General features: G+C 49.1%; 1 protein-coding gene across 1 annotated transcript; it reads right to left on the bottom strand.

Annotated features, from left to right (window-relative positions):
• Positions 1-4827: 4827 nt before the first annotated feature.
• MIA (MIA SH3 domain containing) lies at positions 4828-22438 on the bottom strand. Its single transcript, XM_063935701.1, has 4 exons — positions 22271-22438; positions 19433-19566; positions 19226-19336; positions 4828-5047 (listed from the first exon to the last, which is right to left on the bottom strand). Exons 1-4 carry the CDS (start codon positions 22383-22385, stop codon positions 5024-5026), a joined length of 384 nt encoding a protein of 127 aa, XP_063791771.1. The 5' UTR covers positions 22386-22438; the 3' UTR covers positions 4828-5023.
• Between the last annotated feature and the right edge of the window lie 647 nt (positions 22439-23085).

Raw genomic sequence — 23085 nt, 5'->3', positions numbered from 1 at the left:
TCTGACACTCTCCTGGCTGAAGCCAGGGCCAGTAGCATGGTTACTTTCCATGTAAGATATTTCAAATCTGCCGATTTGAGTGGCTCAAACCAATGGGATTTGAGAAAATCCAAAACTACATTAAGGTCCCACGGAGCCACTGGGGGCACAACCGGGGGCTGTATATGTAGTACTCCTTTTACAAAAGTCTGGACTTCAGGAACTGAAGCCAATTCTTTCTGGAAGAAAATCGACAGGGCCGAAATTTGAACCTTAATGGACCCCAACTTGAGGCCCATAGACAATCCTGTTTGCAGGAAATGTAGGAATCGACCCAATTGAAATTCCTCCGTGGGGGCCTTCCTGGCCTCACACCACGCAACATATTTTCTCCAAATGCGGTGATAATGTTGTGCAGTCACCTCCTTCTGGCTTTTACCAGTGTAGGAATGACCTCTTCCGGAATGCCTTTTTCCCTTAGAATTTGGCGTTCAACCGCCATGCCGTCAAACGCAGCCGCGGTAAGTCTTGGAATAGACACGGTCCCTGCTGAAGCAGGTCCCGTCTTAGAGGTAGAGGCCACGGATCTTCCGTGAGCATCTCCTGAAGTTCCGGGTACCAAGTTCTTCTTGGCCAATCCGGAGCCACGAGTATCGTTCTTACTCCCCTTTGCCGTATAATTCTCAGTACTTTTGGTATGAGAGGCAGAGGAGGAAACACATACACTGACTGGAACACCCACGGCGTTACCAGAGCGTCCACAGCTATTGCCTGAGGGTCTCTTGACCTGGCGCAATACCTGTCCAGTTTTTTGTTGAGGCGAGACGCCATCATGTCCACCTTTGGTTTTTCCCAACGGTTCACAATCATGTGGAAGACTTCTGGATGAAGTCCCCACTCTCCCGGGTGTAGATCGTGTCTGCTGAGGAAGTCTGCTTCCCAGTTGTCCACTCCCGGAATGAACACTGCTGACAGTGCTATCACATGATCTTCCGCCCAGCGAAGAATCCTTGCAGCTTCTGCCATTGCTCTCCTGCTTCTTGTGCCGCCCTGTCTGTTTACGTGGGCGACTGCCGTGATGTTGTCCGACTGGATCAACACCGGCTGACCCTGAAGCAGGGGTTTTGCCAGGCTTAGAGCATTGTAAATCGCTCTTAGCTCCAGTATATTTATGTGAAGAGATATCTCCAGGTTTGACCATACTCCCTGGAAGTTTCTTCCCTGTGTGACCGCTCCCCAGCCTCTCAGACTGGCATCCGTGGTCACCAGGACCCAGTCCTGTATGCCGAATCTGCGGCCCTCTAACAGATGAGCACTCTGCAACCACCACAGAAGAGACACCCTTGTCCGTGGCGATAAAGTTATCCGCTGATGCATCTGCAGATGCGATCCGGACCATATGTCCAGCAGATCCCACTGAAAAGTTCGTGCGTGGAATCTGCCGAATGGAATCGCTTCGTAAGAAGCCACCATCTTTCCCAGGACTCTTGTGCATTGATGCACAGACACTTTTCCTGGTTTTAGGAGGTTCCTGACAAGTTCGGATAACTCCTTGGCTTTCTCCTCCGGAAGAAACACCTTTTTCTGAACCGTGTCCAGAATCATTCCCAGGAACAGCAGACGTGTTGTCGGGGTCAACTGAGATTTTGGAAAATTCAGAATCCACCCGTGTTGTTGCAGCACTACTTGGGTTAGTGCTACTCCGTCCTCCAGCTGTTCTCTGGACCTTGCCCTTATCAGGAGATCGTCCAAGTAAGGGATAATTAATATGCCTCTTCTTCGCAGAAGAATCATCATTTCGGCCATTACCTTGGTAAAGACCCGAGGTGCCGTGGACAATCCAAACGGCAGCGTCTGAAACTGATAATGACAGTTTTGCACCACGAACCTGAGGTACCCTTGATGTGAAGGGCAAATTGGGACATGCAGGTAAGCATCTTTTATGTCCAGGGACACCATAAAGTCCCCTTCTTCCAGATTCGCTATCACTGCTCTGAGTGACTCCATCTTGAACTTGAATTTTTGTATGTACAGGTTCAAAGATTTCAGATTTAGAATAGGTCTTACCGAGCCGTCCGGCTTCGGTACCACAAATAGTGTGGAGTAATACCCCTTTTCCTGTTGTAGGAGGGGTACCTTGACTATCACCTGCTGAGAAAACAGCTTGTGAATGGCTTCCAATACCGTCGCCCTGTCTGAGGGAGACGTTGGCAAAGCAGACTTTAGGAACCGGCGAGGGGGAGACTTCTCGAATTCCAACCTGTAACCCTGAGATACTACCTGCAGGATCCAGGGGTCCACCTGTGAGCAAGCCCACTGCGCGCTGAAATCCTTGAGTCGACCCCCCACCGTTCCTGAGTCCGCTTGTAAAGCCCCAGCGTCATGCTGAGGGCTTTGCAGAACCCGCGGAGGGCTTCTGTTCCTGGGAAGGAGCTGCTTGCTGCCCTCTCTTACCCTTTCCTCTGCCTCGGGGCAGATATGACTGTCCTTTTGCCCGCTTGTTCTTATAGGACCGAAAGGACTGCGGCTGAAAAGACGGTGTCTTTTTCTGTTGGGAGGGGGTCTGAGGTAAAAAGGTGGATTTCCCGGCAGTTGCCGTGGCCACCAGATCCGATAGACCGACGCCAAATAATTCCTCCCCTTTATACGGCAATACTTCCATATGCCGTTTGGAATCCGCATCACCTGACCACTGTCGTGTCCATAAACTTCTTCTGGCAGATATGGACATCGCACTTACTCTCGATGCCAGAGTGCAAATATCCCTCTGAGCATCTCGCATATAAAGAAAAGCATCCTTTAATTGCTCTAAAATCTGTAAAATACTGTCCCTATCCAGGGTATCAATATTTTCAGTCAGGGAATCCGACCAGACCACCCCAGCACTGCACATCCAGGCTGAGGCTATGGCTGGTCGCAGTATAACACCAGTATGTGTGTATATACTTTTTAGGGCAGTTTCCAGCCTCCTATCAGCTGGATCCTTGAGGGCGGCCGTATCAGGAGACGGTAACGCCACTTGTTTTGATAAGCGTGTGAGCGCCTTATCCACCTTAGGGGGTGTTTCCCAGCGCGCCCTAACCTCTGGCGGGAAAGGGTATAATGCCAATAACTTTTTTGAAATTAGCACTTTAATATCTGGGTTAACCCACGCTTCATCACATACATCATTCAATTCCTCTGATTCAGGAAAAACTACAGGTAGTTTTTTCACCCCCCACATAATACCCCTTTTTGTGGTACTTGTAGTATCAGAGATATGCAAAGCCTCCTTCATTGCCGTGATCATATAACGTGTGGCCCTACTGGAAAATACGTTTGTTTCTTCACCGTCGACACTAGATTCAGTGTCTGGGTCTGTGTCGACCGACTGAGGTAAAGGGCGTTTTACAGCCCCTGACGGTGTCTGAGACGCCTGGGCAGGTACTAACTGGTTTGCCGGCCGTCTCATGTCGTCAACTGATTTTTGTAATGTGCTGACATTATCACGTAATTCCATAAACAAAGCCATCCATTCCGGTGTCGACTCCCTGGGGGGTGACATCACCATTACCGGCAATTGCTCTGCCTCCACACCAACATCGTCCTCATACATGTCGACACACACGTACCGACACACAGCAGACACACAGGGAATGCTCTATTGAAGACAGGACCCCACTAGCCCTTTGGGGAGACAGAGGGAGAGTTTGCCAGCACACACCCAAGCGCTATAATATATATGGGAACAACCCTATATAAGTGTTGTATCCTTATAGCAGCTTAAATATAGTAATATCGCCAAAAAAAGTGCCCCCCCTCTCTGTTTTACCCTGTTTCTGTAGTGCAGTGCAGGGGAGAGTCCTGGGAGCCTTCCTCACAGCGGAGCTGAGCAGGAAAATGGCGCTGTGTGCTGAGGAGAATAAGCCCCGCCCCCTATTTCGGCGGGCTCTTCTCCGGAGTTTGTGAGATCTGGCAGGGGTTAAATACATCCATATAGCCTCAAGGGCTATATGTGATGTATTTTTAGCCATAAAAAGGTATTATACATTGCTGCCCAGGGCGCCCCCCCAGCGCCCTGCACCCTCCGTGACCGCTGTGTGAAGTGTGCTGACAACAATGGCGCACAGCTGCAGTGCTGTGCGCTACCTCAGGAAGACTGAAAAGTCTTCTGCCGCCTGCTTCTGGACCTTTTCCATCTTCGGCATCTGCAAGGGGGGTCGGCGGCGCGGCTCCGGGACCGGACTCCATGGCTGGGCCTGTGTTCGATCCCTCTGGAGCTAATGGTGTCCAGTAGCCTAAGAAGCCAATCCATCCTGCACGCAGGTGAGTTGACTTCTCTCCCCTAAGTCCCTCGATGCAGTGAGCCTGTTGCCAGCAGGACTCACTGAAAATAAAAAACCTAAAAACTTTTTCTAAGCAGCTCTTTAGGAGAGCCACCTAGATTGCACCCTGCTCGGACGGGCACAAAAACCTAACTGAGGCTTGGAGGAGGGTCATAGGGAGAGGAGCCAGTGCACACCACCTGATCCTAAAGCTTTATTTTTGTGCCCTGTCTCCTGCGGAGCCGCTAATCCCCATGGTCCTGACGGAGTCCCCAGCATCCACTAGGACGTTAGAGAAATATAAATAATACACACACACACACACACACACACACACACACACACATAGAGACCAGGCCGGTGTAACCCTCTCTACATTCATCAAGATACAGTAGATTATGGATACTCCAGCATCCTTCCTCTTATGTGCTATTATGTATTATATAATAAAGAAACCAAGGTCAGATAAGTTTTGTCCACCCACATCTGGGGCAGGAACAAAGTATCACTGTTTAATGTCTGTCATCAGTGACTCAACTCACTATTGGCAACATGGTAGTATTTTATTTTTATTTAATATGTATGTATTGTACAAAGAAGCATACAGTATCATGCACAGAAAGAAACATTTATTTATAGGTCTGGTTTTCTCATCAGATTGTTCAGTCCCGTTGCAGTCTGTAACAGAGGACCGGTGAGCTCCGTGGAGTATAGAATACAGAACAGAGGGAGGGAAGAAATCAATTGCACATAAAATCCCATTGCTGAAATACAGAATATGGAAACATGATCATAGAAACATAGAATGTGACGGCAGATAAGAACCACTTGGTCCATCTAGTCTGCATCTTTTTTACAATATTATTACCTCAAACCTTATTTGATCCTTATTTCTTTGATAGGATATCCTTCTGTATATCCCATGCAATGTTTAAATTGCTCTACTGTCTTAGCCTCTACCTCCTCTGATGGGAGGCTATTCCACCTGTCCACTACTCTTGCTGTGAAGTCATTTTTCCCCTGAACCTCCCCCCCTCCAGTCTCAGTGCATGTCCTCGTGTTCTATTGCTTCTCTTCATTTGAAGAATGTTTCCCTCCTGGACTTTGTAAATACCCTTTATATATTTGAAAGTTTCTATCATGTCCCCCCTTTCCCTTCTCTGTTCTAAACTGTACATATTGAGATTTTTTAGTTTGGTTTATAATATATTCAACTTCTGCCTCTGCAAAACTGCTTAGTGGCCTAATTCCTAATATGTTATGTGCTTTGTCTTGAATATTTTGTTTCACATTCACCAATATTGGTAAAAGGAAAATGACGGCCTTATCAGAGATCAGGATATAGTAAGAATAGAAACAAATCTTACTTTATACACCTAATTTCCTAATTTAGTGTGAAGAAGCCGCAGAGTCTTAGGTGGTAATTCAGAGTTGATCCCAGCAGCAAATTTGTTAGCAGTTAGGCAAAACCATGGGGGTGATTCCGACTTGTTTGTAGATGTGCTAAACTTAGCACAGCTACGATCAGGAACACAGACATGCGGGGGGACGCCCAGCACAGGACTAGACCACCCCGCATGTCAGTCCCTGCCCCGTCGCTGAAGTGCAAAAGCATCGCACAGCGGCGATGCTTTTGCACTTCAGGAGTAGCTCCCGGCCAGCGCAACTTTTGCGTGCTGGCCGGGAGCTACTCGTCGTTGCCCGGGTCGCAGCGGCTGCGTGTGATGTCACACAGCCACTGCGTCCCGACCCCCGCACGGTCCTCCCATGCCTGCGTTGGCCAGACCGCACCCACAAAACAGCGGCCAAACGCCGTTGAGCCGCCCCCTCCTGTCCAGCGACCGCCTCTGCCTGTCAATCAGGCAGAGGCGATCGCTAGGCAACGACAGCCGTCGGCTGTCAGCCATGCGCCGGCGCACTGCAAATGCGCAGTTCTGCAGCGAGTAATCAGGTCAGAATGACCCCCTATGTGCACTGCAGGTGTGGCAGATATAATATTTGCAGAGAGAGTTAGATTTGGGTGGGTTATTTTAAGCGTAAGCTGAAAGCTTTGACCGTTTGGTGGAAATCCACTGTCGTGTCATCATATCCCAATGTTATCCTGTGGACTTAGGAGAAATATCGTTATCAACGGTAAGTTCTTACCATAGTGTATATTTCTCTGACGTCCTAGTGGATGCTGGGAACTCCGTAAGGACCATGGAGAATAGACGGGCTCCGCAGGAGACTGGGCACTCTAAAAGAAAGATTAGGTACTATCTGGTGTGCACTGGCTCCTCCCTCTATGCCCCTCCTCCAGACCTCAGTTAGAATCTGTGCCCGGCCAGAGCTGGGTGCTCCTGGTGGGCTCTCCTGAGCTTGCTAGAAAGAAAGTATTTGTTAGGTTTTTTATTTTCAGTGAGATCTGCTGGCAACAGACTCACTGCTTCGTGGGACTGAGGGGAGAGAAGCAAACCTACCTGCGTGCAGCTAGCTTGTGCTTCTTAGGCTACTGGACACCCTTAGCTCCAGAGGGTTCGAACACAGGGCCTGACCTCGATCGTCCGTTCCCGGAGCCGCGCCGCCGTCCCCCTTGCAGAGCCAGAAGACAGAAGAAAGGAGATGAAATCGGCGGCAGAAGACTCTGGTCTTCATTAAGGTAGCGCACAGCACTGCAGCTGTGCGCCATTGCTCCCACTGCACACCACACACTCCGGTCACTGTAGGGTGCAGGGCGCTGGGGGGGGGGGGCGCCCTGGGCAGCAATAAGAATACCTTTTGGCACATTATGCACATAATACAGTCTGGAAAACTGTATATGTGCAAAAAAACCCGCCATTAAGATATACAAAACGCGGAAGAAGCCCGTCCGCTGAGGGGGCGGGGCCTTCTTCCTCAGCACACCAGCGCCATTTTCTCTTCACAGCTCCGCTGGAAGGACGCTCCCCAGGCTCTCCCCTGCAGTATCCTGTACATGAAGGGTAAAAAAGAGAGGGGGGGGGGGCACATAAATTTAGGCGCAAATAAGATTATAAGCAGCTATTGGGAAAAATCACTCAGTATAGTGTAAATCCCTGTGTTATATAGCGCTGTGGTGTGTGCTGGCATACTCTCTCTCTGTCTCCCCAAAGGACTTTGTGGGGTCCTGTCCTCAGTCAGAGCATTCCCTGTGTGTGTGCGGTGTGTCGGTACGGCTGTGTCGACATGTTTGATGAGAAGGGTTATGTGGAGGCGGAGCAAGGGCAGATAAGTGTGGTGTCGCCCCCGACGGGGCCGACACCAGATTGGATGGATATGTGGAAGGTCTTAACAGACAGTGTCAATTCCTTACATAAAAGGTTCGATGACGCAGCAGCCTTGGGACAGCCGGGATCTCAGCCCGCGCCTGCCCAGGCGTCTCAGAGGCCATCAGGGGCTCATAAACGCCCGCTAGCTCAGATGGTAGACACAGATGTTGACACGGAGTCTGACTCCAGTGTAGAGGAGGATGAGACAAATGCACAGTCTACAAAAGCCATCCGATGCATGATTACTGCAATGAAAAATGTATTGCACATTTCTGATATTAACCCGGTTACCACCAAGAAGGGTATTATGTTTGGGGAGAAAAAGCAGCCAGTGACTTTTCCCCATCTGATAAATTAAATAAATTGTGTGAGGAAGCGTGGAGTTCCCCCGATAAGAAACTAATGATTTCTAAGAGGTTACTGATGGCGTACCCTTTCCCGCCAACGGACAGGTTACGTTGGGAAACATCCCCTAGGGTGGACAAGGCGCTCACATGCTTATCAAAAAAGGTGGCACTGCCGTCTCAGGATACGGCCGCCTTAAAGGAGCCTGCGGATAGAAAGCAGGAAGCTATCCTGAAGTCTGTGTATACACACTCAGGTACTATACTGAGACCTGCTATTGCTTCAGCATGGATATGTAGTGCTGCAGCCGCATGGTCTGATTCCCTGTCAGACAACATTGATTCCCTCGACAGGGATACTATTTTGCTAACCATAGAACATATAAAAGACGTCGTCTTATATATGCGGGATGCACAGAGGGACATTTGCCTGCTGGCATCTAGAATTAATGCAATGTCCATTTCTGCCAGGAGAGTATTATGGACTCGGCAGTGGACAGGTGATGCTGATTCTAAAAGACACATGGAGGTTTTGCCTTATAAGGGTGAGGAATTGTTTGGGGACGGTCTCTCGGACCTCGTATCCACGGCAACAGCCGGGAAGTCAACTTTTTTACCTCAGGTTCCCTCACAGCCTAAGAAAGCACCGTATTATCATGTACAGTCCTTTCGGCCTCAGAAAGGCAAGCGGATCAGAGGCGCATCCTTTCTGCCCAGAGGCAGGGGTAGAGGAAAGAAGCTGCACCAGGCAGCCAGTTCCCAGGAACAAAAATCCTCCCCCGCTTCCTCTAAGTCCACCGCATGACGCTGGGGCTCCACAGGCGGAGCCGGGTGCGGTGGGGGCGCGTCTCCGAAACTTCAGCAACCAGTGGGTTCGCTCACAAGTGGATCTCTGAGCTGTACAAATTGTATCTCAGGGATACAAGCTGGAGTTCGAGGCGACTCCCCCTCGCCGTTACCTCAAATCAGCCTTGCCAGCTGCTCCCAGGGGAAGGGAGGTAGTACTGGCGGCAATTCACAAGCTGTACCTCCAGCAGGTGATAATCAAAGTTCCCCTCCTTCAACAGGGACGGGGTTACTATTCCACAATGTTTGTGGTACCGAAACCAGATGGTTCTGTGAGACCCATTCTGAATTTAAAATCCTTGAACACTTATATAAGGAAGTTCAAGTTCAAAATGGAATCGCTCAGGGCGGTTATTGCAAGCCTGGAAGAGGGGGATTTTATGGTGTCGCTGGACATCAAGGATGCTTACTTGCATGTCCCCGTTTACCCACCTCACCAGGAGTACCTCAGGTTTGTGATACAGGATTGTCATTACCAATTCCAGACGTTGCCGTTTGGTCTGTCCACGGCACCGAGAGTATTTACCAAGGTAATGCCCGAAATGATGATACTCCTTTGGAAGAAGGGAGTTATAATTATCCCGTACTTGGACGATCTCCTTATAAAGGCGAGGTCCAGAGAGCAGTTGTTAGTCAGCGTAGCACTCTCTCAGGAAGTGTTGCAACAGCACGGCTGGATTCTGAATATCCCAAAGTCGCAGCTGATTCCTGTGACGCGTCTGCTCTTCCTGGGCATGATTCTGGACACAGAACAGAAGAAGGTGTTTCTCCCGGTGGAGAAGGCCCAGGAATTGTCATCTCTGGTCAGGGACCTCCTGAAACCAAAACAGGTGTCGGTGCATCACTGCACACGAGTCCTGGGAAAGATGGTGGCTTCTTACGAAGCAATTCCCTTCGGCAGGTTCCATGCAAGGATCTTTCAGTGGGATCTGTTAGACAAATGGTCCGGATCGCATCTTTAGATGCATCGGTTGATCACCCTGTCCCCAAGAGCCAGGGTGTCTCTGCTGTGGTGGCTGCAGAGTGCTCATCTTCTCGAGGGCCACAGATTCGGCATACAGGACTGGGTCCTGGTGACCACGGACGCAAGCCTCCGAGGATGGGGGGCAGTCACTCAGGGAAGGAACTTCCAAGGACAGTGGTCAAGTCAGGAGACTTCACTACACATAAATATACTGGAACTAAGGGCCATTTACAACGCCCTGAGTCAAGCAGAGCCCCTGCTTCAAAACCAACCGGTGCTGATTCAATCAGACAACATCACGGCGGTCGCCCATGTAAACCGCCAGGGCGGCACAAGAAGCAGGATGGCGATGGCAGAAGCCACAAGGATTCTCCGATGGGCGGAAAATCACGTGCTAGCACTGTCAGCAGTGTTCATTCCGGGAGTGGACAACTGGGAAGCAGACTTCCTCAGCAGGCACGACCTCCACCCGGGAGAGTGGGGACTTCATCCAGAGGTCTTCACGCAGATTGTAGACCGTTGGGAACGGCCACAGGTGGACATGATGGCGTCCCGCCTCAACAAAAAGCTAAAAAGATATTGCGCCAGGTCAAGGGACCCTCAGGCGATAGCTGTGGACGCACTAGTGACACCGTGGGTGTACCAGTCGGTTTATGTGTTCCCTCCTCTTCCTCTTATACCCAAGGTACTGAGGATAGTAAGAAAGAGAGGAGTAAGAACTATACTCATCGTTCCGGATTGGCCAAGAAGAACTTGGTACCCAGAACTACAAGAAATGATCTCAGGGGACCCATGGCCTCTGCCTCTCAGACGGGACCTGTTACAGCAGGGGCCCTGTCTGTTCCAAGACTTACCGCGGCTGCGTTTGACGGCATGGCGGTTGAACGCCGGATCCTAACGGAAAAGGGCATTCCAGATGAAGTGATTCCTACGCTGATAAAGGCTAGGAAAGACGTGACAGCACAACATTATCACCGTATATGGCGAAAATATGTTGCTTGGTGTGAGGCCAGGAAGGCCCCTACAGAGGAATTCCAGCTGGGTCGATTCCTGCACTTCCTACAGTCAGGAGTGACTATGGGCCTAAAATTAGTATCCATAAAGGTCCAGATTTCGGCCCTATCTATTTTCTTTCAAAAAGAACTGGCTTCACTGCCTGAAGTTCAGACGTTTGTTAAGGGAGTGCTGCATATTCAGCCCCCTTTTGTGCCTCCAGTGGCACCTTGGGATCTTAACGTTGTGTTGGATTTCCTGAAATCCCACTGGTTTGAGCCACTTAAGACCGTGGAGCTAAAATATCTCACGTGGAAAGTGGTCATGCTATTGGCCTTAGCTTCGGCTAGGCGTGTCAGAATTGGCGGCTTTGTCATGTAAAAGCCCTTATCTGATCTTCCATATGGACAGGGCAGAATTGAGGACTCGTCCCCAATTTCTCCCTAAGGTGGTATCAGCGTTTCATTTGAACCAACCTATTGTGGTGCCTGCGGCTACTCGGGACTTGGAGGACTCCAAGTTACTAGATGTAGTCAGGGCTTTGAAAATCTATGTAGCCAGGACGGCTGGAGTCAGGAAAACTGACTCGCTGTTTATCCTGCATGCACCCAACAAGCTGGGTGCTCCTGCTTCAAAGCAAACTATTGCGCTCTGGATCTGTAACACGATTCAGCAAGCTCATTCTGCGGCAGGATTGCTGCATCCTAAATCAGTAAAAGCCCATTCCACAAGGAAGGTGGGCTCTTCTTGGGCGGCTGCCCGAGGGATCTCGGCTTTACAGCTTTGCCGAGCTGCTACTTGGTCGGGTTCAAACACATTTGCTAAGTTCTACAAGTTTGATACCCTGGCTGAGGAGGACCTTGCCTTTGCTCATTCGGTGCTGCAGAGTCATCCGCACTCTCCCGCCCGTTTGGGAGCTTTGGTATAATCCCCATGGTCCTTACGGAGTTCCCAGCATCCACTAGGACGTCAGAGAAAATAAGAATTTACTCACCGGTAATTCTATTTCTCGTAGTCCGTAGTGGATGCTGGGCGCCCGTCCCAAGTGCGGACTTTCTGCAATACATGTATATAGGGGGTCATTCCGAGTTGTTCGCTCAGTAAAAATCTTCGCATCGCAGCGATTTTTCGCTTAATGCGCATGCGCAATGTCCGCACTGCGACTGCGCCAAGTAAATTTGCTATGCAGTTAGGAATTTTACTCACGGCTTTTTCATCGTTCTGGCGATCATAATGTGATTGACAGGAAATGGGTGTTACTGGGCGGAAACAGGCCGTTTTATGGGCGTGTGGGAAAAAACGCTACCGTTTCCGGAAAAAACGCAGGAGTGGCTGGAGAAACGGGGGAGTGTCTGGGCGAACGCTGGGTGTGTTTGTGACGTCAAACCAGGAACGACAAGCACTGAACTGATCGCAGATGCCGAGTAAGTCTGAAGCTACTCAGAAACTGCTACGAGGTGTGTAATCGCAATATTGCGAATACATCGTTCGCAATTTTAAGATGCTAAGATTCACTCCCAGTAGGCGGCGGCTTAGCATGAGCAAATCTGCTAAAATCCGCTTGCGAGCGAACAACTCGGAATGAGGGCCATAGTTATTGCTTAACTAAAGGGTTATTGTTATGAGCCATCTGTTACTGAGGCTCAGTTGTTGTTCATACTGTGTTAACTGGGTATGGTTATCACAAGTTGTACGGTGTGATTGGTGTGGCTGGTATGAGTCTTACCCTGGATTCCAAATCCTTTCCTTGTTGTGTCAGCTCTTCCGGGCACAGTTTCCTTAACTGAGGTCTGGAGGAGGGGCATAGAGGGAGGAGCCAGTGCACACCAGATAGTACCTAATCTTTCTTTTAGAGTGCCCAGTCTCCTGCGGAGCCCGTCTATTCCCCATGGTCCTTACGGAGTTCCCAGCATCCACTACGGACTACGAGAAATAGAATTACCGGTGAGTAAATTCTTATTTTTTCTGTGCACGGTAAATACTGGCTGCTTTATTTTTACACTGCAATTTAGATTTCACTTTGAACACACCCCACCCAAATCGAACTCTCTCTGCACATGTTATATCTGCTCCCCCTGCAGTGCACATGGTTTTGCCCAACTGCTAACAAATTTGCTGCTGCGATCAACTCAGAATTAGGCCCCTAGTTCCTAAGTAAGGCCACTGTGCTTATAAGGTGAGAAATACAAAGGAAATTTGCTTTCATTCACAAACTGTCAGGATGCCTGTGATCATGCATACAGAATATGATGCCACATAACCTAATATTCACTGCAAACCACAATATTGGGTTAAAACTACACTAGCATCCCCCTGACAATAGATAGATAGATAGATAGATAGATAGATAGATAGATAGATAGATAGATAGTGTGTGGACGGGCAGCGCTTGGAGATCATGTGATCTCCAAGCGCCGCCCCTGCCGCGTCACCGCTGATGTCACCAACCCGGCAATATGCCAGGTTGCTTACAGCGGTGGCGGGGCACCTGAGCCAGCTCACACCCTGGGAGATCCCCAACAGGCTCCCGCGTCCGACCCGCCTCAGGCGGTCTGAAAGGGATGTTACATAGTAATCAGTAACTGAAGCGTTATTCACATTCAAACTTTTGCAGCAAGTAGACATCATATAGCAGATTTCTGTATGTGTGAAGGTTGTGTATTTGTTGTTTGCACTTTGCCGCATATAAGAATGTAATCTTTTTTGTGGTCATCTGGTCAGCCTATTATGCCCTCAATAAACAAACTGCATATTTGTATAACTTTTCTTGTAAGTGTTAAAGGAAGTAATGCAGTATGCAAGAACCCAGGATATAGCGGGACCCGGGAAGTGGCCCACAGCCGCTGTACTGAGATCAGAAACGTAGGTTGCTTTAGTATTTCTCTAACGTCCTAGTGGATGCTGGGGACTCCGTAAGGACCATGGGGAATAGCGGCTCCGCAGGAGACTGGGCACAGCTAAGAAAGAATTAGGACTACCTGGTGTGCACTGGCTCCTCCCACTATGACCCTCCTCCAGACTTCAGTTAGAATCCTGTGCCCGGCCGAGCTGGATGCACACTAGGGGCTCTCCTGAGCTCCTAGAAAGAAAGTATATGTTAGGTTTTTTATTTTACAGTGAGATCTGCTGGCAACAGACTCACTGCAGCGAGGGACTAAGGGGAGAAGAAGCGAACCTACCTAACTGGTGGTAGCTTGGGCTTCTTAGGCTACTGGACACCATTAGCTCCAGAGGGATCGACCGCATGGAACCGGCCATTGGTGTTCGGTCCCGGAGCCGCGCCGCCGGCCCCCTTACAGAGCCAGAAGCAAGAAGAATCCGGAAAATCGGCGGCAGAAGACATCAGTCTTCACCAAGGTAGCGCACAGCACTGCAGCTGTGCGCCATTGCTCCTCATACACACTTCACACTCCGGTCACTGAGGGTGCAGGGCGCTGGGGGGCGCCCTGAGAAGCAATAAATACACCTTGGCTGGCAAATATATCACAATATATAGCCCCAGAGGCTATATATGTGATAAATACCCCTGCCAGAATCCATAAAAAAGCGGGAGAAAAGTCTGCGGAAAAGGGGCGGAGCTATCTCCCTCTGCACACTGGCGCCATTTTTCCCTCACAGTTCCACTGGAAGGAAGCTCCCTGACTCTCCCCTGCAGTCTACACTACAGAAAAGGGTAAAAAAGAGAGGGGGGGCACTAAATTTAGGCGCAAAATACATATATAGCAGCTATAGGGGATATAATTTAGTTAATCCCTGTATTATATAGCGCTCTGGTTTGCGCTGGCATACTCTCTCTCTGTCTCCCCAAAGGGCTTTGTGGGGTCCTGTCTTCTGTCAGAGCATTCCCTGTGTGTGTGTGCGGTGTGTCGGTACGGCTGTGTCGACATGTTTGATGAGGAGACTTATGTGGAGGAGGAGCAGGTGCCTATAAATGTGTTGTCACCCCCTGCAGGGCAGACACCGGAGTGGACGGACTTGTGGAAGGAATTACGCGAAAGTGTCGACACCTTACATAAAAAATTTGACGACATGCCAAATGTGGGGCAGCCGGCTTCTCAGCCCGTGCCTGCCCAGACGTCTCAAAAGTCATCAGGGGCTCTAAAACGCCCGCTACCTCAGGTGACAGACACAGATGTCGACACGGTTACTGATACCAGTGTCGACGACGAAGAGACTAATGTAATGTCCGATAGGGCCACTCGTTATATGATTGAGGCAATGAAAAATGTTTTACACATTTCTGAGGTGACCCCAGGTACCACAAAAAAGGGTATTATGTTTGGGGAGAAAAAACTACCAGTAGTTTTCCCCCCTTCTGAAGAATTAAATGACGTGTGTGAACTAGCGTGGGCTTCCCCTGATAAAAAATTTCTAATTTAAAAAAAAAAAAAATTACTAATGGCGTACCCTTTCCCGCCAGAGGATAGGTCACGTTGGAAAACACCCCCTAAGGTGGATAAAGCACTTACGCGCTTATCAAAAAAGGTGGCACTGCCGTCCCAAGATACGGCCGCCCTAAAGGAACCTGCTGACAGAAAGCAGGAGGCTCTCCAAAAAGCTATATATACACACACTGGTATTATACTGAGACCAGCTATTGCCTCAGCATGGATGTGCAGTGCGGCAGCTGCATGGTCAGACTCCCTGTCAGAGAACATTGACACCCTAGACAGGGACACTATATTGCTAAACGTAGAGCATATTAAAGACGCTGTCTTTTACATAAGAGATGCACAGAGGGATATTTGCCGGCTGGCATCAAAAATAAGTGCACTGTCCATTTGTGCCAGGAGAGGGTTATGGACCCGGCAGTGGACAGGGGATGCAGATTCCAAAAGGCACATGGAAGTTTTGCCTTATAAGGGTGAGGAGTTGTTCGGGGATGGTCTTTCAGACTTAGTGTCCACAGCAACAGCTGGGAAGTCAGCATTTTTGCCACATGTCCCCTCACAACCAAAGAGAGCACCGTATTATCAGGTGCAGTCCTTTCGCCCCCAAAAGAGCAGACGGGGTAGAGGCGCGTCCTTTCTGCCCAGAGGCAGAGGTAGGGGAAAAAAGCTGCAGCATACAGCCACTTCCCAGGAACAAAAGTCCTCCCCCGCTTCTTCTGCTAAGTCCGCCGCATGACGCTGGGGCTCAGCAGGCGGAGCCAGGTACGGTGGGGGGCCGTCTCAAAAACTTCAGCAATCAGTGGGCTCGCTCACAGGTAGATCCCTGGATCCTTCAAGTGGTATCTCAGGGGTACAGGCTGGAATTCGAGACATCCCCCCCCCCCCGCCGTTTCCTCAAATCTGCCTTACCAACGACTCCTTCAGAAAGGGAGGCTGTGTTAGAGGAAATTCACAAGCTGTATTCCCAGCAGGTGATAGTCAAGGTGCCCCTACTTCAACAAGGACGGGGTTACTATTCCACAATGTTTGTGGTACCGAAACCGGACGGTTCGGTGAGACCCATTTTAAATTTTAAATCCTTGAACACATATTTGAAAAAATTCAAGTTCAAGATGGAATCGCTCAGGGCGGTTATTGCAAGCCTGGAAGAGGGAGATTACATGGTATCTCTGGACATCAAGGATGCTTACCTGCATGTCCCCATTTACCATCCTCACCAGGAGTACCTCAGATTTGTGGTACAGGATTGTCATTACCAATTCCAGACGTTGCCGTCCGGCCTGTCCACGGCACCGAGGGTATTTACCAAGGTAATGGCCGAATTCTGGACACGGTCCAGAAAAAAGTGTTTCTCCCAGAGGAGAAAGCCGAGGAGCTGTCGTCTCTAGTGAGAGGCCTCCTGAAACCAAAACAGGTGTCGGTGCATCATTGCACGCGAGTCCTGGGAAAGATGGTAGCTTCCTACGAAGCGATTCCATTCGGCAGGTTCCATGCCAGAACTTTTCAGTGGGACCTGTTGGACCAATGGTCCGGATCGCATCTTCAAATGCATCGGTTGATAACCCTGTCTCCAAGGACCAGGGTGTCTCTGCTGTGGTGGCTGCAGAGGGCTCATCTCAGAGAGGGACGCAGTTTCGGCATACAGGACTGGGTCCTGGTGACCACGGATGCCAGCCTTCGGGGCTGGGGGACAGTCACTCAGGGAAGAACTTCCAAGGACTTTGGTCGAGTCAGGAGACTTCCCTACACATAAATGTTCTGGAACTGAGGGCCATTTACAATGCCCTAAGTCAAGCAAAGCCCCTGCTTCAAAACCGTCCGGTTCTGATCCAGTCAGACAACATCACGGCGGTCGCCCATGTAAATCGACAGGGCGGCACAAGAAGCAGGGCGGCGATGGCAGAAGCCACAAGGATTCTCCGTTGGGCGGAAAATCACGTGTTAGCACTGTCAGCAGTGTTCATTCCGGGAGTAGACAACTGGGAAGCAGACTTCCTCAGCAGGCACGACCTCCACCCGGGAGAGTGGGGACTTTATCCAGAAGTCTTCCAACTGATTGTAAACCGTTGGGAAAGGCCACAGGTGGACATGATGGCGTCCCGCTTAAACAAAAAGCTGGAAAAATATTGCGCCAGGTCAAGAGACCCTCAGGCGATAGCTGTGGACGCTCTAGTGACACCGTGGGTGTACCGGTCGGTTTATGTGTTCCCTCCTCTTCCTCTCATACCCAAGGTACTGAGGATAATAAGGAGAAGAGGCGTAAGAACTATACTCATTGTTCCGGATTGGCCAAGAAGAGCTTGGTACCCGGAACTTCAAGAAATGATCTCAGAGGACCCATGGCCTCTGCCGCTCAGACAGGACCTGCTGCTGCAGGGGCCCTGTCTGTTCCAAGACTTACCACGGCTGCGTTTGACGGCATGGCGGGGCGGTTGAACGCCGGATCCTAAAAGAAAAGGGTATTCCAGAGGAAGTCATTCCTACGCTTATTAAAGCTAGGAAAGATGTAACCGTACAACATTATCACCGCATATGGCGAAAATATGTTGCGTGGTGTGAGGCCAGGAAGGCCCCAACGGAGGAATTCCAGTTAGGTCGATTTCTGCACTTCCTACAGTCAGGGGTGACTATGGGCCTAAAATTGGGTTCCATTAAGGTCCAGATTTCGGCTCTGTCAATTTTCTTCCCATTTGTCAAGGGAGTGCTGCATATTCAGCCTCCTTTTGTGCCCCCAGTGGCACCGTGGGACCTCAACGTGGTGTTGGGTTTCCTAAAGTCACATTGGTTTGAGCCACTCAAAACCGTGGATTTAAAATATCTCACGTGGAAAGTGGTCATGCCTTTGGCCTTGGCTTCGGCAAGGCGGGTGTCGGTATTGGCGGCTTTGTCATGTAAAAGCCCCTATTTGATTTTCCATATGGATAGGGCAGAATTGAGGACTCGTCCCCAATTTCTTCCTAAGGTGGTATCAGCTTTTCACTTGAACCAACCTATCGTGGTGCCTGCGGCTACTAGGGACTTGGAGGAATTCAAGTTACTGGACGTAGTCAGGGCCTTGAAAATGTATGTTTCCAGGACGGCTGAAGTCAGGAAGACTGACTCGCTATTTATCCTGTATGCACCAAACAAGATGGGTGCTCCTGCTTCAAAGCAGACTATTGCTCGCTGGATTTGTAGCACAATTCAGCTTGCGCATTCTGTGGCTGGCCTGCCACAGCCTAAATCTGTAAAAGCCCATTCCACGAGGAAAGTGGGCTCTTCTTGGGCGGCTGCCCGAGGGGTCTCGGTTTTACAACTTTGCCGAGCTGCTACTTGGTCAGGGGCAAACACGTTTGCAAAATTCTACAAATTTGATACCCTGGCTGAGGAGGACCTTGAGTTCTCTCATTCGGTGCTGCAGAGTCATCCGCACTCTCCCGCCCGTTTGGGAGCTTTGGTATAATCCCCATGGTCCTTACGGAGTCCCCAGCATCCACTAGGACGTTAGAGAAAATAAGATTTTACTCACCGGTAAATCTATTTCTCGTAGTCCGTAGTGGATGCTGGGCGCCCGTCCCAAGTGCGGACTGTCTGCAATACTTGTATATAGTTATTGTTAACTAAAAGGGTTATTGTTGAGCCATCTGTTGAGAGGCTCTGTTATGTTCATACTGTTAACTGGGTATAATATCACGAGTTATACGGTGTGATTGATGTGGCTGGTATGAGTCTTACCCGGGATTCAAAATCCTTTCCTTATTGTGTCAGCTCTTCCGGGCACAGTATCCTTACTGAAGTCTGGAGGAGGGTCATAGTGGGAGGAGCCAGTGCACACCAGGTAGTCCTAATTCTTTCTTAGCTGTGCCCAGTCTCCTGCGGAGCCGCTATTCCCCATGGTCCTTACGGAGTCCCCAGCATCCACTACGGACTACGAGAAATAGATTTACCGGTGAGTAAAATCTTATTTTCCATAGTAAATAATACACTGTGTGAGTGCCCACTATGCACTTTGTTAATATTACCATTGTCTATTAGGATGGTATATATTTCAAGTAAAATCATATTTTATCCACACCACACTGATACCTGAATATTATGAACTTTGCCCCCTGGCACTGTCCTATTGTTCTGAGTACAATAACACAAGAAAGTAACTTACGTCTGTTTTGACCTCCACTTTTCCTGGCATCAGATAGTGTTCTTCTTGTACAATGGAGCTGGGAAAATAACCCAGCTTGGCTGTATACTCCCCATATTCATCTCCTTGCACCTAGAGAGTGCCACTGATTAGTTATACATATACTTCTGTGCAAAAATATAGAGATAGATAGATAGATAGATAGATAGATAGATAGATAATACTTACACTGCCAAACCAGAAGAGTCGCCCGCGGCCCTTTAACTTGGAGTAAATGTACATTGTTTGCCCCCGCCTGACGGGTATGAAGCGGCAGTCAGAGGGCATGTAGTCAGACAGTGCCACTGCCATAGAGATGGGATCTGTGGGTAGGAATAAAAGGGTTAATCTACACCCAGGGCCGGTTCTGGCGCTCTGAGTGCCCCGGGCGGCAATAGGGGGCGTGGCTTAGTACAGGGGGCGTGGTCATTTACGCCCCCTGTACAGACTGAAATGATGTGCGGTGCGCGATGACGTCATCGCGCACCGCACAGTAAAGGACCTCTCCACGAAGAGAAACTAGACGCGTACGCGTCTAGTTTCCCTTCACAGCTGCAGCGGGGGGGCAGCAGGCAGCGGCAGCGGGGGGCACACAGCAGCAGTGGATCTTGCCCTGGTGCGGCGCCCTCCGGAAGGCGGCGCCCCGGGCAAAAGTCCTGCTTGCCTGTGGCAAGATCCGCTACTGTCTACACCTACCGTATATGTAGTAATGCTGTCATGGTCTGATCCTGCACACTATACTGTAGTAGTAACAGAGCAAGACTTGTGTCATAGATTTGATACTGGCACCAGTGTCAGACAATTGCATGAAGGGCCCACTAGGGAATGCAGTGATAGGGAAGCTTGTTTAGGGGTGTGTCCAGAGGGGGTGTGGTCAGCTGCCACAGAGGTTTGGCTGACCATTAGAGAGTGCATGGTCTGGGCCTCTTGATAAATATAGCAAATACTGCATGTGCATGCATAATAATGTAACAGATTTATAATGGCAATGCACTGTAGAAAATGCACCACAGTCCCAAGAAGAGGTGGGCCCTCAGGCAGTTGGCCCCATAGGGGGTTTCCCCTGTACCCCTGTGGGCCAGTCCAACCCTGACTGGCACCAAGGGCTTTATATTACAGTCAATGATGGCTCCAGCGGTGGGGTTGCAGCGCAGTCCAAAATGCAAATAGGGGGAGCCACAGCAACTGCCACACTAAACGCTGCCAAACATCGCTGGCCAGGACTCAGTCGGGGTGGCTCCCCTATTTGCATTGTGGGCTGTGCTGCAGCCCCCCATCTCTGGAGCCGCCACTGATTGCAGTTAGAGAAAAAGTAGATGCGGTAGAAAAACCAAGGATTTTAAACATGTGTCTGATAAATATGGATCTATCCTGAGAGTAATCTGCCCACAGACATGCAATGCTTCTGGGAATTGTAATTGGAAGATATTATCCGTGCACCACCTTTACACACACAATAGAAATCTGATAAACCTGACATAATGAGCACAGACAGAAAATACATCACTCAGTTATGATTGTTCACTCAGCAAACACAGAAAGCGATATAATTGTTCTCATACATTTGGCCAATTCTATTCCTGAGAGATATTTGTATTATGACATTTTGTGTGTCATACACGTACCAATGTTTGTAAGATCTCATTTAATAGAATCACACTGTGGTTCTCAGGATGAGTGGCAAGGTCACCTCCATCTTGACCAGAGCCAATTAGCACGGTTGGAAGATGAATGCTCCCAGAGAGCCTCATTCTGAGTCAGGCACAAAACACCTCAGATTTATTACCTTAAGATAATGCAGGTGTCCATAGGTCATCCATCAAAGTGAGTATGCCTGGTGCGGTGCAGTCTGCAAATATTCACTGGATGCTTTTTGGACTTGCGTCCGAATCAGGCCCAGAATGAGTCTTCCAACCCATACTTGCCTACCTGACCCTCTCCATGAGGGAGAAAATGCTCTGTTCCTGGACTTTGCTGGTAATGTATGATTGCCATCACCTGTGGTGAGCTAGTTAATTGATAAGAAAGGTGTTTCACCACAGGTGATGGCAATCATACATTACCAGGAAAGTCCAGGAACAGAGCATTTTCTCCCTCATGGAGAGGGTCAGGTAGGCAAGTATGTTCCAACCACATTTCCCACCATGACAAAAAGGTGACTTTTTATTTGAATAAGATAATTACCAGGCATGGCGATCATTTTGACGCCACATGCACTGGGTGCCCAGTGTTAAGTTACAGCTTACTATGGCATACCTCCCAACATGACCCTCTCCAGGAGGGACACAATGCTCTGCTTCTGGACTTTTGTCTTAATTTATGATTGCTGGCACCTGTGCTGAACAGGTGAATTGATAAGAAAGGTGTATCAGCACAGGTGATGGCAATCATAAATTAAGAGGGAAGTCCAGGAGCAGAGCATTCTGTCCCTCCTGGAGAGGGTCATGTTGGGAGGTATGCTATGGGCCTAATTCAGATCTGATCGCAGCAGCAAATTTCTTAGCTAATGGCTAATGGGCAAAACCATGTGCACTAGAGGGGGGACAGATATAACATTTGCAGAGAGAGTTAGATTTGGATGGGTTATTTTGTTTCTGTGCAGGGTAAATATTGGCTGCTTTATTTTTACACTGCAATATAGATTTCAGTTTGAATACACCCCACCCAAATCTAACTCTCTCTGCATGTTATATCTGCCCCCCCCCCCCCCCTGCACTGCACATGGGTTTGCCCATTAGCTAACAAATTTGCTGCTGCAATCAGATCTGAATTACCCTCTATGTTATTATTTATTACTGCAGTCGCAATCTCTGTAAGGAGGGATGGTTATTTACCCACACTATTTTAATGTGCAGCTTTTCACTGCAACCAATCAGAAATTAATTTTTGTCTGTTTAGTGCAGGTTGTGATTGGTTGCTGTGATATTAGTGCTGATTTGCACATTGGAGCAATCTCAGGTAATTTAGCAGATTAGTCTGCGTTGATATTCTGAGTATTCTAACCCTCATCCGCTCTGAAGTACTTACGACTGCACTCCTCATCCGCACACAGCTTCCTGTCCGCCAGCTTTGACATCTTCCGGCTCCCTCTGACCATTCCAAGCAGGACGCAGAGAACCAGACATGACAGCCCCCGATACATGACTGTGTCTCTCTGCTAACGTTGGACACTGGATGTCCATCAGCCCAGCATCAGTATGACTTGATGCTTAGAACTTGCTTCACGTCACCTCCCCACTTGTATTTCAAAGTTTACAAACCGACAAGTGAGCCAACAGTGGAGGGTAGAATGTGAATATTAATAAGGAAAAAGGAGAATTCCAGCCAATGTGTTAAAAACGCTTAACATAAACATGTTATTTTATTTTCAGTGTAATTAACTTGTTTTAGTGCTGTTTCTCTTTCTTTCTGTGCTCTGTCCGCTGTGTTGTGTTTGGGCAGATTGTCTCTATTACTGCGGACATGCCAAGTTGCTGCTAGTTAAAAACATGAGAGGACCTTAAGCTGTGGCTCATTAGGATGATCACCCTGGGTCATGAAGGTTGATTACAGTTTCCTACCACAGAGGCGCCTGTGTTTAAGCATATAATGTGCCTCATTTAGATGAGGTTCTTGCTGCTGCGGTTGCTATCTTTTGTCTTACACAATGGCGATTATATGCTAATATGGGCAGAAGCTAACCTGATATAGCGACGCCAACTGCAGTCGCATCATTTCCGTCTGACGGCGTATAATTGCTGATACATCGGTACCATTATCACAAATCGAGTAATGTTGCAGGGTCTGAGTGCCTCTGTATCGCGCAGGCATAGCTGCTCTCCCGGGACGCAGAGGGCTCTCCA

The sequence above is a fragment of the Pseudophryne corroboree genome, chromosome 8, assembly GCF_028390025.1.
Source record: "Pseudophryne corroboree isolate aPseCor3 chromosome 8, aPseCor3.hap2, whole genome shotgun sequence".
NCBI lineage: Eukaryota > Metazoa > Chordata > Amphibia > Anura > Myobatrachidae > Pseudophryne > Pseudophryne corroboree.
Note: the sequence above shows the minus strand (reverse complement) of the source record. Positions and strands in the feature narration are given on the sequence as shown.